Raw genomic sequence first — 16,416 nt, forward strand, 5'->3', positions numbered from 1 at the left:
ATATTTGTATGATCAATTAAACTTGATTTTAATACATTTAAATAATATAAGCCAATTCCATTGTTTCTCAAATATATTGAAGCATATATTTAGTTCCATTCTAATATCTTTGAGTCGGAGAATAACTATATATTGCTAATAAATTCATAGCAAATGATATATCAGGTTATATATTCCTAGCAAGATACATCAATGCTCCAATTACAATAAGATACAGTATTTCAGGACTAAGAAGTTCTTCATTATCCTCACGAGGTCAGAAAGGGTTTTTTTTTTTTCACATTTAGTGACCTTATAACCATTGATGAACTCAATTGATGTATTTTATCCATATAAAATCATTTTAACTCTTTTGCTATATAATTAGATTGATGGACAAAAATTTTATTTGTCTAATGTTCAATCTGAAGACTCAAATAAAATTTTATTTTTTTTAAAGTCTTTCATCTCAAATTCTTCCTTTAAACAATATATGGCTTTTGATAACTCTTCAAGAGTTCTTATAATGTTTAGTTCACAACATAAATAGTAATTATCACAAATTCAAATCTGAATCTTTTTATAAGAATACATGGGCATATAGGATCATTTTTATAACATTTTTTCAATAAATATTCACTAAGGGGATTATATCACACGCGTTTAGATTATTTTAATCCATATAAAAATTTATTTAATTTGATTAAATAAATTTTTTGAGAATTCAAATTTTATACTTCAAGTAACTTAAATCCTTCAGAATTATTCTTATAGATATCAATATTAAATGAGCTATATAAATGGGATATAGCTACATTCATTTCAATCTTCTCATATATTGTTAGACTAGTTATTATAAAATTGTAATTGCATCTACCACAGAGAATATATTTCTTTACATTCAAAATTAGATCTTTGGATAAAACCTTGTGCGACAAGTCGTGTTTTATATCTCATAATCTTATTTTTCTCATTTTGTATTCACACAAATATCCATTTATGTCCTTTTGGTTTTACACCATTTGATGTACAGACAATAGGTCCCAAAACTTCACGTTTTGCAAGTGAATTCAATTTGACTTTAATTGTGTCTTTCCACATTAGCAAATTATTTTTATGTCTACATTCTTCAGAGATGTGGGTTCAAGATCTTCATTTTCTTTCATAATATTACATTATGTATTATATACAAAATATCTTCGACATTTATTTCAATCCAATTCCATCTTTTCTCATTATAAAATAATTGATTGATATATCTTTATTTTCAATGATTTCAAGTACTTGAATTTCTTTTGAAATTTTAATTACTTATGTCAAGGGTCTAGTCTAGAGTTTCTACTTCCTTTTCTGACCATATTAAATATTTGCTCCTTTACTTTTTTTGAGGATTTTATTTTTGAAACTAATTGGCCTCCACGTTTCTGGCATGCCTTGTCCTACAGGGACATCAATGCTAATAGGAGCATTTGTAGTTAATATATAAGATTTAATTTTTCTCTTTAGGTCAATAAATACGTTTGGCAATTGATTTTATTATATTTTACAAAAGAATTATTTTTGGAACTTCTTGCTCATATTGGTTTGTATGAGGATTAAAACTAGATAATGATAATATATTCTAAGATAATTTTTTTTTAAGCTGCTTATTTCCTCCACCTAATGTTGAAAAATTTGTTTTTATCAAATGACAATCAACAAACCTTGTAATGAATAAATATTTTGTTGAAGGTTTTAGATATTTAATTATAGGTGGAGATTCATATCCTACATATATTCCTAACTTCTTTTGAGAGCCCATCTTTATGCATCATGTGGAGCAATTGGAACTTATACCGCACATTTAAAACTTCTTATATGTGAAATATTTGGTTTCTAATTATAAACTAATTGTTTAAGGGAGAATTTATGATAACTTGTTTGGCCTGATGCATACAAATGCTACTGCATCTAGAATGTTATGCCTCCAAAATAGAAATTGAAAGTTTAAATTTCATAAATAATGGGATTGCAATAAGTTGAAAATGTTTAATAAATGATTTTAGTAGACCATTTTGTGTATAAATATAAACAATAGGTTCTTCAACAATTATTTTGACTAATATGCAATATTAAAGGTTTGAGATGTAAATTCACTAGCATTGTCAAGACATATTGTCTTGATTATATAATCAGAAAAATGTGCTTCCAAACAAATGATTTGAGCTATTAATCTTGTAAATGTCAAATTGCAAGTTAATAATAAATACACATATAACCATTTAGTCGATGCACTTATTAAAATCATAAAATATCTAAATGGTTTACATAGTGGATGTATGAATCCACATATAACCCTAAATATATTTAAAAAACGTAGAAAATTTAGTCCCAACTTTAACTGGGAATAACCTTATAATTTGTTTATCTTGAGAGTAAGCAACACATGAGTATTTCATTAGATTGAAAAATCTTTTATTTTTTCAATGAATGATCATTTTAATTTTTAATAATTTTTTGTATCATTGTTGATCTAGCATGGTCTAACCGGTCATGTTAAATATTAAAATCATTAGTAAACTTCTAACTTACTATGAGTTTCAATTATTCTAATAATTATGTAGTTTAATCCAGAGAACAAAATAAGTATTTTTTTTTCAACACATACCTCCTACTTGATATAATAGATGTAATATAGAGGTATTAAATGTCCCTTTCATTCATTGTCTCAACATTTGTTGTCTGAATATCTTTAAAACTTAATAAGCTTCTTTGAGACTTAATAGAAAAGAATACATATTCTATTATAAACTTTATACCTTGAGATAGTAAAATATTAACTCTTCCGAAGTCTTCAATTAATCTTATATTATCAGATATTGAATTGACATTGGTTTTTTCCATTATCTAATGAAAAAAATATTTCTTATCTTTAAATATAGTATGTGTTGTAACAATGTTTACTAGACATATATTTATATTATAGATCTTGGATCCAACAAGATGAATATTTATATTTTTTAATAAAACAATATATATACAATAAGAAATTTACAAGTTAACATGAAAAAACATTAAATACATAATTTAAACACATAGTAATAACATATGATTTAAATATAATAAGAACATATTTAAACATCTTCATGATATAGTTATACTAAAATATATCACTTACTATTAAGTCTATTTTTGGATATTTTCACTTTTAATCAAATGATCAATTCCTTTTTTAAGACAAGAAAATCAACAGTAGATATTTTCATTACCAATCATATAATCTATTTCTCTTTCTAGTTAGATAAACATCTTGATGTGTTATATCAACTTGACCACAGTTAAAATCATCATAAGATATTTTAATTTTCAGTGATACCTGATAAAATTTAAGACATACAATAGGTATGTGACCAATAGTAAATACGTTTTCTATATTCTTTTTATTCTTTCTATTTTTATCTTTTTATTATTTATTCACTTTTAGTGGGTTGAACGTATTTATTCACTTTTGGTAGATTATAAGTATTTATTCACTTTTGATGGGTTATCTACTTCTTGTGAGTTAGTGAGTAAAGATGTCCACCCACTTTTGATGGTAAAATTATTTACTCACTTTCGGTGACAAAATTATTCTTTATTAAAATAGTGATAGTGTAAATTATTATGACAACCTCTTTCATATCTATGATTATAATTATTAAATGATCTGGCATTCATTTCAGAGAATAGACAAATTCATGATCATGACCATAATTATTAAATAATGTCACATTCAGTTTAAGGAATGAATAAAATTATAATTTTTTATTAATAGCTTGATTGTCACATTCACTTCTAAGATTGAATATTATGATTTTTCATTAATAGTAAGGGACAAAATATAATATATACTACATGATAGTAAAATTTATATTAAGGTTGATTTTTAGGGAATAAAAATACTAAAAAAATATCAAGTTACTTACTTGATTTCTAAAATTAGAAATAAAAAAAACAAACATTCGTGAGATGTTGAAAACAAAATAATACTGATACTTACTTGAGTTGACAAAATCAAAAATTAAAATACAAGTATTAAAATTGAGTTGAAGCTTGAAGATGATGAAAACAAAATCTAAATTTGAGATCAGAATATCTTGCTGATAACGTATTATGAAAATATAAATAATTATAAGATAAATATAAAATAAAATATTTAAAGATAATATTTTATTCAAGTGTATATCTATAAATGAATTGAACAGAATTATTTATAAATTAATAATATCTTATCTAGATTTAATTTACGAAATAAAGATAATAGATTAAATGAATAGATTAAATTTTAATTTTAACCTATTTAATTTATATTTAAATATATATATATAATATAAATGGATTTCATAACTTTTTTTTTTTATTTTAATTGTCTGAGCAGTAATGTTTCGAGTGAGTAGATTCATACACCCAATAAAGCAAAGAAAGAATTAAACATTGTTCAAAAATCATAAAATCCTTTCTTTTCTGCTTCCAATCTCTCCATCACTCAAATCCTTCCTCGACTCCTTGTCTTTGAATCCTCCATCGTCGCCGGAATCCACCGCAATCCACCGGCGATGATAGCCGGAAAGCAACAGTTACAGCAATCTCAGCTGTTTTCTCTTAAAGGATCCATCCTCACTCTCTCCATTGTCACCCTCATTTCCTTCACTTACTTCTCCTTCAAATCCCTTCGTCCTCCTCTCCCCCTCTCCCCGCCCACTCCTCAGCTTACTCTTCTCCCCTCTGCCACCGCTACCAATCGCTACGCGCGTAAAGTCGCCGACAGAGAAGAAAACAATGCCGATACAGGTAAACACGACGACAACGACGAGTTGTTTACCGATATTTACCATTCGCCGAAGCTTTTCAAGTTGAATTTGGAAGAAATGGAGAGGAAATTCAAGGTTTATATTTATCCCGATGGTGATCCTAAAACTTTTTATCAAACTCCCCGGAAACTCACCGGTAAATACGCCAGCGAAGGTTTTTTTTTCCAGAATATTCGTGAGAGTCGGTTTCGTACGGACGATCCAGATCAAGCTCACCTCTTTTTTATCCCAATTTCTTGTCACAAAATGCGAGGCAAGGTAACCAAAAAAAAAAAAAAAAAGAACTTCTGATTAAAAGTATGTTTCCTTTTTTTTTTTTTTTAAAAAAAAAAACGAGATTAGATCTACAGATATTAGTTAAATTTGTAACTTATTTTTGTTATGACGATTGACGCAGGGCACTTCTTATGAGAATATGACTATAATTGTTCAGAACTATCTAGATAGTTTGATGGGGAAGTATCCTTATTGGAACAGAACCCTAGGTGCCGATCATTTCTTCGTTACTTGTCATGATGTGGGTGTTAGGGCAACGGAAGGAGTTCCATTTCTAGTAAAGAATGCGATTCGTGTGGTTTGTTCTCCAAGCTATGATGTTGGATTCATTCCGCATAAAGATGTTGCACTTCCTCAAGTTTTGCAGCCATTTGCTCTTCCGGCTGGTGGAAATGATGTAGAAAATAGGTAAAAATCTGTGTTTTTCTTTTTTGTTCGATTGTAATGCATAAATAGTTTGTTAAAGGAAAATGTTAATGCGTGCATATTGGCATTGGTCATGTTTATAGAAGGGTTTTATACTTTGATCCAAATGTGACACTAAATGAAGAAACACTTCCTAAAGTAGCTCTAGTTAACAAAATTATAGACACTATTTAACAAAACCCCTTCTTAAAACGATCAGGAAAATAAGTCTGTAGCTTCATGCTAACTAGAAGCATGCTTTGCAGGACAAGGCTTGGTTTTTGGGCTGGACATCGGAACTCAAAGATTAGAGTTATACTGGCTCGTGTGTGGGAGAATGATACTGAACTTGACATTTCGAATAATAGAATAAGTAGGGCTACTGGGCATTTAGTGTACCAGAAGAGGTTTTACCGAACTAAATTTTGCATATGCCCTGGTGGCTCTCAGGTCAACAGTGCTCGCATAGCTGATTCAATCCATTATGGATGTGTTCCTGGTAAGCATTCTCAACTTCTTGTGGCTGCTGTAGTGGAGGATTTAGAAACCTGTATACTGTTAGTTGCTTATTGCTTGCTTAATGATGCACGTGAATTGCCAAGTTATAGGACTAGGCTGGCTACAAAAGTTGGAGGAACTTAAAACTACACATACAAACAGGAGGGAGGAATTCAAACAAAATACACAAACAGAATAAGTTTATTTCTTTTGCTCTTTGATTTGCTGTAGAGGAGGTGATGAGACTTCCCTTTTGTGATATAGATGACCTCTGCTGAAATACCAGTGATAACTGAGATAGTCTGACTAAAACTTGGAAGAAATTAGGATATATTTGTAGAGATATAATGCTAGGATTGCTACTAAAGGCTGGGCATATCTAAGGAGGTGCACATCTTTTAGTCACGCCTTGTGGAGCGGACAAAACATTTTATAAAATTCCTATTCAGATAAAAACTTAGGAATATCTCTGTCACTGTGACGGATGGTGCAGAATATAGTTAGCTTCCCAGCATACTCTTAAGTGTTGATTCTCAAAGTCATGGCTATCATAAGGCATGAGCTAGATTCAACTTTAGACTGATTTAGTTTTATTACCAGCATCAATTATCTTCTAGTTTTTGATGCCCTCTAATTCTAGACATAAGACTTGCTTTACTACCCTGATTTGTATCATATCTATCAGAAACACCAGGAACATCAATTTTATCAATAATTTTATTCCAGGAAGAAGATTTATGAAACTTGAGAATTGGGTTGGAGTAGGGGCTTTAACTTTTCCTTTTTTAAAGGGTTTGAAGAAGCAGTAAGATTTCCTCATTTTGAGGTATATGTTTCTGGTAGGGTGTTATTTTTGCCTTGTTATTAACTTGTTTCTCTTGTAAAGGACACCACCCCCTCTTCCTCATCTTCCAACAAAGCAAAAGAAAAAAAAAGAGAAGAATGACTAAAAATGTTTTCCTCTAACCTATTTGGCTTGTTTTGTTGCAGTAATATTATCCAACTATTATGACCTGCCATTCAATGACATTCTTGATTGGCGAAAATTTGCTGTTGTCCTTAAAGAGAGTGATGTGTACCAGCTCAAACAGATCCTAAAGAACATATCTGATGAGGAATTTTTTTCACTTCATAAGAACTTAGTTAAGGTAGGAGCCTTCCTTTGCGAAACTGATTCATCATTTTTCACTAAAATTGAAGGTCAAGTAACAACAATTACCTGCAGTCAAAAAATGATAATTTCTTATGACTTTGTTTTATCAGGTCCAGAAGCACTTCCAATGGAATTCACCACCCATAAAGTATGATGCATTCCACATGGTTATGTATGAACTTTGGTTGCGCCACCATGTAATCAAATACTAATTTTGTTGATTTGTTAACGGATGTAGTTCCATTTCACTTTTCTATACACTGAAAGGTTGCCTCCAAACAACCTAAAAGCTTGTATTTTATGTACATACTGCTTAAGTATTACGTGCCAAAGATGTCAGCTATTTGTTTGTTCTTCATGTTCTGTTTTGCATTTTGTACATACTGCTTAACTTTAGGTTTGGCAAACTGGCTAACTTGAACTGACTGGAGCTACATCAAAAACGCAATGTCTCTGAAGGGCATGTGTCGCTCAAAATTTGATTGCTGAGACTTCTGTGGTTATGGATGTAACTTCTGGACTGATTGTTCGCCCAGATACTGTAACGATTATGTAGGCTTTCAGTTGCATACTAAATTTATAGGTGCTTTTTCTACTCTAGCCTTTCTGAAAATAAATCTACAAGAAAAGCATGAAATGGTACTCTTATTATTTTCTCCAGGTAGAATTCTATGATGGGCAACCTTATATTAGTTACAAACTTACTTAGAACTACAGAGAATCAACGTACGTAGAACTCTTGCATCGTAAAGTAACGAGAAAGTAATAAAACGCGTATTTGCGTGCATATATGTACGTGCACCTGTTATGCACAAACAATAGCATCCTCAATCTCAGCAGGCCTCTGCAGGGTCATGGGAATCGAACCGTTCTGAGGTCTGGCACTGCTGCCAGTAGCAGTTCCACTAGCATTGATCCGCAAGTCTGCCCTCCTTTTTTTGAATGTCAAGTATGCTAATATTGCAATATAAAACATATCCGAACATTTGATTCATTAATTGATACATGATTTTTTTATTTAAACTGCAGAGTTTGAATCTTTTTCTCTCAATTATAAAAAAAAAAAAAAGCTTTGCAGCGTAAAGCATCATTATTGGGATAACAACAATTCCTGCCAGGATTGATGCGGCCTTATCGCCCGTTCTATTGTTTTTCATTCATCCCATGAAACCTGTGCTTATGAAGTAAATGTTACTTCCCGTCACAAATAGCCACGTGCTCGAAGTAACCTGCATATTCAACCACCAGAAAAAATAGATGAGAAATTTCTGTATTGTCAGAAAAACTTTTCCTGCTATGGCATGGAATGGAGAATAGATATTTCATTATTTGAACTCATTAATCTCAACGGAATAGAGTTTTTATGGTAGCCCATCTCGGCTGCACTGCTTGTAAATCTAAGGAGAGGTACCAATGCAAATGGTACCTCAAATGATAACATCATCTGAAGACAAACAAACACAGTATCTGTTGTCATATGTTCAACTTCTAGTTGCTTTAATAAAGAAGAATTAACAAATTCTTTCCGGTTTGACATTACAGAAGCAATGATGATCAGCCTTGCAACCCCAGAAGAACCGCCAATTTAAGATTTGTCTTTCTTTCAAAATAAGTGATTGAATAAGCACCTGCATAATATATTGGCCAGCATATGTTCCTGTAACAGTTGAACTCTGTCCAGAAGCTAGCAAAGTTATGGCATCTAGTTTTGAACTCCAGTCTCCAAGAGCATTCTGTGAAGATCAGCTAAGCAAAACGAGAATAAGTCATATCTTCTGTGACTCGGAATGAAAACGTGAATAAGTCATATCTTCTCTGACCTGGAATGAATGCCAATTTTGGACTTCATTATCTTTTAATCATTCTTCTCTTCCATATAAATCATAAATCTAACCTTGAGCGAAGAAACTGCTGAGTCTCGAGTGATATTCTTGCAATCTGTCCTGTTTTCTGGGTATAAATTTGGATGGAAGCAAACGCTTACAGTCACGGATATGACTGCCACATTGATGAGGAATGTGAAAAAAGGACTAACCCACATTCTGGGTATAAATTGCTTGCATTCTATTGGAATTAGAAACGGATTTAGACTTATGTTTACTGAATTCTGTTAATAAATGTCATAAGTGAATTTGTTATTATTATTATTTTTATAATTTGAATCTTGCTTTTTAAGTAAAAAGATTATACATCAATTAATAAACGAAATGTTTAGATATAAGTGAATTTATTATTATTTGAAAAAAAATCGTTACATTAATTATAAAAATTATTTTTAATTATATCCAAAGTCAGAAGCTCTCTCAAGATAGAGGTTAGCTGAATCCTTGATTTCAGACATTATGAATCGACTGCCATTTTCCGTATGTGGGCAATGTACTATTTTTTACACGTAACAATAACATAAAATATTGTTTTTATTGCTGTCTTTTTCCTACGATGATAATAATAAGCAAGCAAAAATCACTTCAACCACCATTCAACAAGAACCTTTTTCATTGTACAGTTTGTACTTTGCAGTCCTCGTATCCTCTCACTCTCTCTCTCCATTTATTTCTCTCATGCACGTATCGTCGCTCTCACTCTCCCTCTAATGTCTTTTCCTCTTTTATAATTTGGGCATCACGAACGAGATATAAACAAATAGTTATCAAATTCAAACTCAATTGATCTCTATTCTCTTAATTTCATGGCCCTTAGGTAAAACATGGCAATTTCATCTCAGTTTCAAGAATCCTAAACGGTAGCCTTTTCCAAGTTGCCCCGAGTCTCTTCTGTTAATTTTAAAAAATAGTAATTTTATCACAACGAAATTAGATTTGGTGGACGATGTTGTAAAGATTATCAACTTTATTTTGAAAGGAAAAAGGCAAAACTCTTAACGCCATTACTCCATAGATTTTGATAAGGTAAGCTCGCTTTGTGAGCAACCCCAAATTTATGCAAGAGACATCTTCAATTCTCCATGATTAAAATTAGAAGAAACAGAAGAAGAAAACCTCGTGTTTGTGGTCAGCGCCTGCCTGTAGATCAGTCTCCACTGCGTTTACATTTTACAGTGCTGATCAAACAAAGTGTTAGTGATGGAAACCCAAAACAAGAAAAGAAAACAGAAACGGATAAGTAATTAATTAAGAAGGAGATAATTGAAATAGAGAATAGTTGCCTACAGTTTCCAGGATCAAGGTAGGCAACAGAGACAAGAAAGCCAGGTCCTACTTAGCTAAAATTTTCTTCCATTTTAGGGTCTCTTGTATCTGAACTAAGGCCATTTCTCTTTTAATAATAAGGTTTAGCTAACAAGTGTTGATACTGCCTTTCAAAAAAAAAAAGAAAACAGGTGTCTATACACACAAGTTAAGGATAATTAAAATACTAATTTAAAAAAACTTTTTTATTTAAGGTATTATTCTTCCCAAATAAAAAAAAATTATTAGTTGCAATTTTTTTTTTACAAATATCACATTAATCAATTAATACCAATAAACACCAGATAAACTTTTTAAAAATATAAATATTTGAGGTGATTTTATCATTTTTAGTAAGTCTAATATAGCATAGTAATTAAAAAATGTGACAGTAGAATTATCGAAAGATAATGATGGAAATTTCAACCCTTCGTACTAGAGCTTTTATCGCTAGATATAGGAATTAATTAGATTGGCCTCAGCTGTAGCTTTAGTTTACCATAGTATATGTACAAGTAGTAATTAAAATTATATTTAAATATTATTTCTCATATAAGAAATCATTGAATAGACAAATCAATCAATAAATCAACATACAGTTAGATAAATTTGACATTTGATGAAATTTAAACTTGAGACTTAAAGATTTCAAGGATATCTTCCTTACCGTTGAAACAAATCCTTGATTATAGTTTTAAGGAAACTTCCCATACTATTATCATTGTGAAAATTAATTGTTAAGTATTCCATTGTTTCTTTTATATAGACCCTTTTCAGATGAGATGTGCTTAATTTTTCCCAAACAAAATTGGACAACAGATCAAGGGAGAGAATTAATTAAGCATTTGAGCTATAGACTTTATGAAGGGGATTCTTGTGATAGGAAGAGGAAGTTTTGCAAACAAGCAAGGAATGCATTACTTTACTCTCACTCAGAGATTCTCTCTGTAGTCCCCTTGTACATTCTCTACTTATTCTCTTTTTATTTTCTTTCACTTGTCACAACATTCAGTATTTCAAGAACTAATTCGATCTTCTTCTCCGTTGCTTTTGATATATTCCTTACTTGTTTACAATGTTTCCTTTTTCTATAACAATAATCCCCTTTATAGACGTCAAATTGAAGACGAATATTAATTGAAAGAGTTCAAAGTATACTAGAACCAAGTTTAGAAGGGCAGAAAATGAATTCTAAACAAATGTAAGTTCTATTGAAATTCAAAGATGATCAAACATTTCCTTTCAACAAGGCAATTAGGAAACTATTTAAAAAGGAGAAAGCTCAAAGACGGTTGTTGATGATGAAAAACCATTACTCCTAGGAAACAAAAATGGTTGTCAGTTATGAAGAATGAAGTTACTAGACTAAAGATGCTTCCTTCTCCATGAGATAGAAATTAATTGTCTGATAGATTATTGTTAATTTGGGAGTAAAGAATTCAATAAAAACAATATCTATCACAAATTTTATCAATCAATCGGATCGTCTCAATGACATCAATGATGTCAACATGTCTAATGTCAGCATGTTTACATTTTTGCACCATCAATGACATCGATCAGCTTGTCTAGACTGGTCCATTATTGTTCTTTACTCCATTTTGATTGTTTTGATTTTCGTATTGAGATTGGTTCATGATTTTTGAAAAACAAAGATTGAGACTGGTTCATGATTTTCAAAAAAAAAAAAAAAGATTGAGACTTGCTCATCATACCTTTTTTTTTTTTGGTGTTTTTACAATTCGTTCTTTGTCAGATTAAGCCAAACGAATGACTATAATCAGTACAATTCATTTTCGAGATACTATAGGTAACATATTCATCAACACCAGTTGTGATTTCTCTCATTCATGTTGTAAAAGGAAAAAAAATTATCGACCAATTACCTGTCGTCATGTGAATTTAATAATATTTTGACAATGTAATTAATTATAAAATAATTAATTTATTGGTTAGATTATTTTAAAGACATATAGTTGAACCAATTCACCTATTGGTATATATTTATCTCTTGAGATAATATTTAAATTGGGCCAATCAAAAATTAGTTATGGGTCATCCAATTTATCTCTAAATAAACCAAAATAATTTGGAGATAATATTTATATTTTGACCAATCAAAAAATTAGTTATTGGTCATTCAATTTATCTCTAAATAAACCAAAATAATTTGGAGATAATATTTATATTTTGACCAATCAAAATTTAATTATTGATCATTTAAATTATCTCTAATAATTATATTAATTTAGAGATAAAAATCATATTGGATTATTTAATTTATCTCTAAATAAATTAAGATAATTTAGAGATAACACTTAACTTTGGCCAATCAAAATTCAAGGACTCAAAGTCCTGCCAATCAAAAGACTTTCAATGAGTCATCGTAATTTATCTCTAAATAAATTAAAATAATTTAGAGATAATTCAAAGAGATTTCATTCTCATCAAAGTCTCTCACTTAGCATTATAAATAGGGGCTCCTCCAAGCCATATTCATTCATTCGGAAGCATTCGAAGATTGAGAAGCATTGAAAAATATAAAATTTCTGGAGTGAAGATCAAGCGACGGCGAAGTTCCTGATCAAGTAATAACGAAGTTCGTGATCAAGACAAAGTTCAAGTTCGTGACTCTTGAAAACGAAGTAAAGAAATTAATTCGAGACTTTCAGAGATTATCACTCACATCATCAAATATTTGTATTTGTCTCATAATTTTCAAGTCAATAAATTTTTGACGAGAAATTTATGTGTACAAATTTCTGGCACTCCCAGTGGGATGATCTCTGCCTCTCATCTTCTTTCTTCAAACAAATCTCCAAATATCTCCAAGTCAAAATGGCTCTTAAAAAAAATTTCGCCAATAAAGTCACTATTAAGCCTGAAAGGGCGAATCCTGCAGTTTTTCCTACTTCATCATCAAACACGGATGTTCCAACACATCCGTATGCTACTCGGAGAAAGACAGAGGCCCTTACTAAATTGTATGAGCAAACTCTCCCAGTCCTCAACCCAAATCCTTTGTATGATGCTTTTTCCCCAAGTTTTTAAGAAGTCTCTACTATGCAACTTGTTTCCTTCAACTCAAGGAACATGATAGCTACTCAAGCAATAGCTCTGTTTCATCATCCCCTAGCTAAGGTAGACTTTGGAATGATGGTTGTCATAACAATTGAAACAGCATCTCTAGAAGAACAAGTCGCGAAGACTGTGGAATCTCTGACAACAAGCATCAGAGAAAAAGATGAACAAATTGCCTCAATGAGGCAAAAATTAGTAGCCTTACTGAAAAGGCACCAATGGATCCTAGTCAAATCCAGCACCAAGATAATGAGGAGAATTCCACTATGGAAGTGGAAAATAATCTCCAACAAAAATCTAATGAAGCGATCACTAAGGAACTTATCAAAGAAGCCATCAAGGAACAAGTGAACTTTCATACACCTATGCAAAGCCATAATCTCAAAGGATTGATCGCATGAGGATGCTGCCAAACTATCAACCACCAAAGTTCCAACAGTTTGATGGTAAAGGAAATCCTTGTCAGCATGTTGCACACTTCATAAAAACTTGTAACAATGCTGGTACTTCTAGTGATCTTATGGTGAAGCAGTTTGTTCCCTTTTAAAGGGCAATGCCTTTGATTGGTATACAAACTTAGAGCCTGGGATGATTGATAATTAGAAGCAATTAGAACGTGAGTTCCTTAATCGCTTCTATAGCACTCGACGTGTGGTGAGCATGATTGAACTCACAAGTTCGCGTCAATGGAAAGATGAGCCTGTAATTGATTATATCCATAGGTGGAGAAATCTCAGTCTCAATTACAAAAAGCGATTATCCAAATCCTCAGCACATGTGCATCCAAGGGATGAAGTGGGGATTACGCTATATTTTTCAAGGCATTAAGCCTAAAACTTTCGAAGAATTAACTACTCGCGCTCATGACATGGAATTAAGCATGTCAGTGGCTGGAAATCAGGGACCTCCAGTGCAAGAACCAAGGAAGGGTAAGCAAGATGTCCGTAAAGGGGGCAAAGCTTTGGCAGATAAGGGTGAAGAGTTGTGCAACAGACTTCTGCAGTTTATAGCTGCCTGCTGCTTCAAGAAGTCTCTGGAGCTGTTGTCTATTTGAAGTCATGAAGCACTGCTGTGTGAGCTCGGTTTGAAGTTTGAGTATCCGCCTTTGGTCTTGGTGGTTGTGCAGCAGACTTCTGCTGTTGAGCACCCTATAGCTTCAAGAAGTCTTTGTAAGTCAAGAGGCACTGTTGTGCCAGCTTGAATTGAAGCTTTAGTGTTCTCCTTTACATTGGAAACTATCGATTGATAATTAATTAAAATTATCAAAGAAAATGTACAACACAGAAGTTATGGAACGACTCAAGTCTTCAAAAGATTTAAATACTTAATTGTGATATAAAGGCCTATTTCTTGTAAGTACTGTAGACTCCGAGGGCCATATTGGCCTCGGCTTTGAAGGCCCTTGAAATTATCAGTCCTACCATCCAAGTCAATGTGTTCAAAATCCTATCTCCCTCGATTGACAGATCAGTCTGCACCGCCTGCTGTTAGCCTCATTCCATTGGCATTGAAGAATTGAACTAGCTAGCTACATTTGGTTATGTATGTTCCACTTTGTTTACTAAACAATTAAGCCTCTATGTATGTTGCTTTTGTTAAGTGATGAAAGATAACTCAATGTCTTAATTATGAATTAGGAGTAATTAAAAAACTTTGCAAATATTTCAAATTGGTGGAATATTTTGGAAAGTAACTTCACTTGATAAGTATGAAGTAGATAAATCCAAAAAGAGCATAACTCCTAAGTCGAAGTTGATGTGATTAGAGTGTGCTTTAATATTTGTCTCATTAAGATGGGAAAAAGCATCTGAAACCAATGGTCAAGTTAGAGGATAAGACAGGGTCGTAACAAAACTTTCCTTTATGCTTATTTAACTTTTTCATTTAGGTCTTGTTTGTGATTCCAAACCATATTAGACAACAGGACACTCTCTTGTAAAAACTCCCTATATATACAATAATTAATCTTTCCCTTGGATTATTGTAGCCTATTTGGTATAAATCCAAGCCAACCTTTGCGAATCCAACTTTTTAATTTTTTAACAACAAAGTCAGACAAGAAAGATTGGAGCTCCTAACCTCAAATTTTTCTTAGGAAAAAAGCACATAAAATATTTTCTTAATGTTTTACATTATATATATATATATAGGTGCTGGGATTCCATTGATAAAAAGCCAATTCCTATCATTGGATGGTCCCCAAGAATGCATTTATAATTAGAAATACTCCATGGTTGCTGTTCTACGGGGAATAAACAAGGACAAAAGAGGATAAGATAGAGAACACTGCTCCTACATATCAAATTGAGCTTTTAAGTCATCAAATATAGGAAAAATGGGGTGAGATTACAACAGAGACTCGTAGCACTTATTGTGTTGAAAAGAGGAAAAAAATTGGTAATTTTACATTATTAAACTGGGATCTCCTTCTCAAAGCATAAGATAATTCCCATTTTTATGATAAAAAAAATGATTAAGTGTTTTTGAAAATTCCTCATTATTTAAAAAAGAAAAGAAAGGTTACATTTTCTTCAAAAATTAATTTAATAAATTAAAGAAAGAGGCGTGGCAACCAAATAGTCAAACACCAATACTAAGCTATCAATCTATGGTGCATCCTCCACAAAAATAGCATTGAATATTTTTTGGTGTCCATTCTAGCATTGATCACCATCGCATTGAATATTGATTATCCCATACACATCGACATCATTTGACAAAAGGGGAGTAGGGTCCAAATTATCTAACCTTCGATAATTGGATTTATTCTTAGTGAACCAACCGCGTTTGATCCACCACAAACTCCTCAATCAAAGTGTTTTGTGGTTCAATTGATCTCTATTACCATTTACATATGTACCATCCACAATCAACAGAAAGAATTTCGACCTAACTCGCCTTTTGCATCTTGCTTCGTCGAGGAAAAAGTAGTTCTTTTGTGGACAGTAATAGGACAAGGCAGAGTTAGGGAAGTATCTCGACAAGCTAGCCGGCTTGTTACCATTGA

The 16,416-nt window shown here is 31.8% G+C and overlaps 1 protein-coding gene across 1 annotated transcript; it reads left to right on the forward strand.

Moving 5' to 3' along the window:
• The first annotated feature begins 4,388 nt into the window (after positions 1-4,388).
• Positions 4,389-7,498, forward strand: LOC110409055 (Exostosin family protein). Its single transcript, XM_021418277.2, has 5 exons — positions 4,389-5,066; positions 5,206-5,492; positions 5,756-5,988; positions 6,978-7,135; positions 7,251-7,498. The coding sequence occupies exons 1-5, from the start codon at positions 4,554-4,556 to the stop codon at positions 7,350-7,352; spliced, it is 1,293 nt and encodes a 430-aa protein (XP_021273952.1). The 5' UTR covers positions 4,389-4,553; the 3' UTR covers positions 7,353-7,498.
• The last annotated feature ends 8,918 nt before the right edge of the window (positions 7,499-16,416 follow it).

This window comes from Theobroma umbraticum, unplaced genomic scaffold (assembly GCF_002168275.2).
Source record: "Theobroma umbraticum cultivar Fairchild unplaced genomic scaffold, ASM216827v3 scaffold_44.0, whole genome shotgun sequence".
NCBI lineage: Eukaryota > Viridiplantae > Streptophyta > Magnoliopsida > Malvales > Malvaceae > Theobroma > Theobroma umbraticum.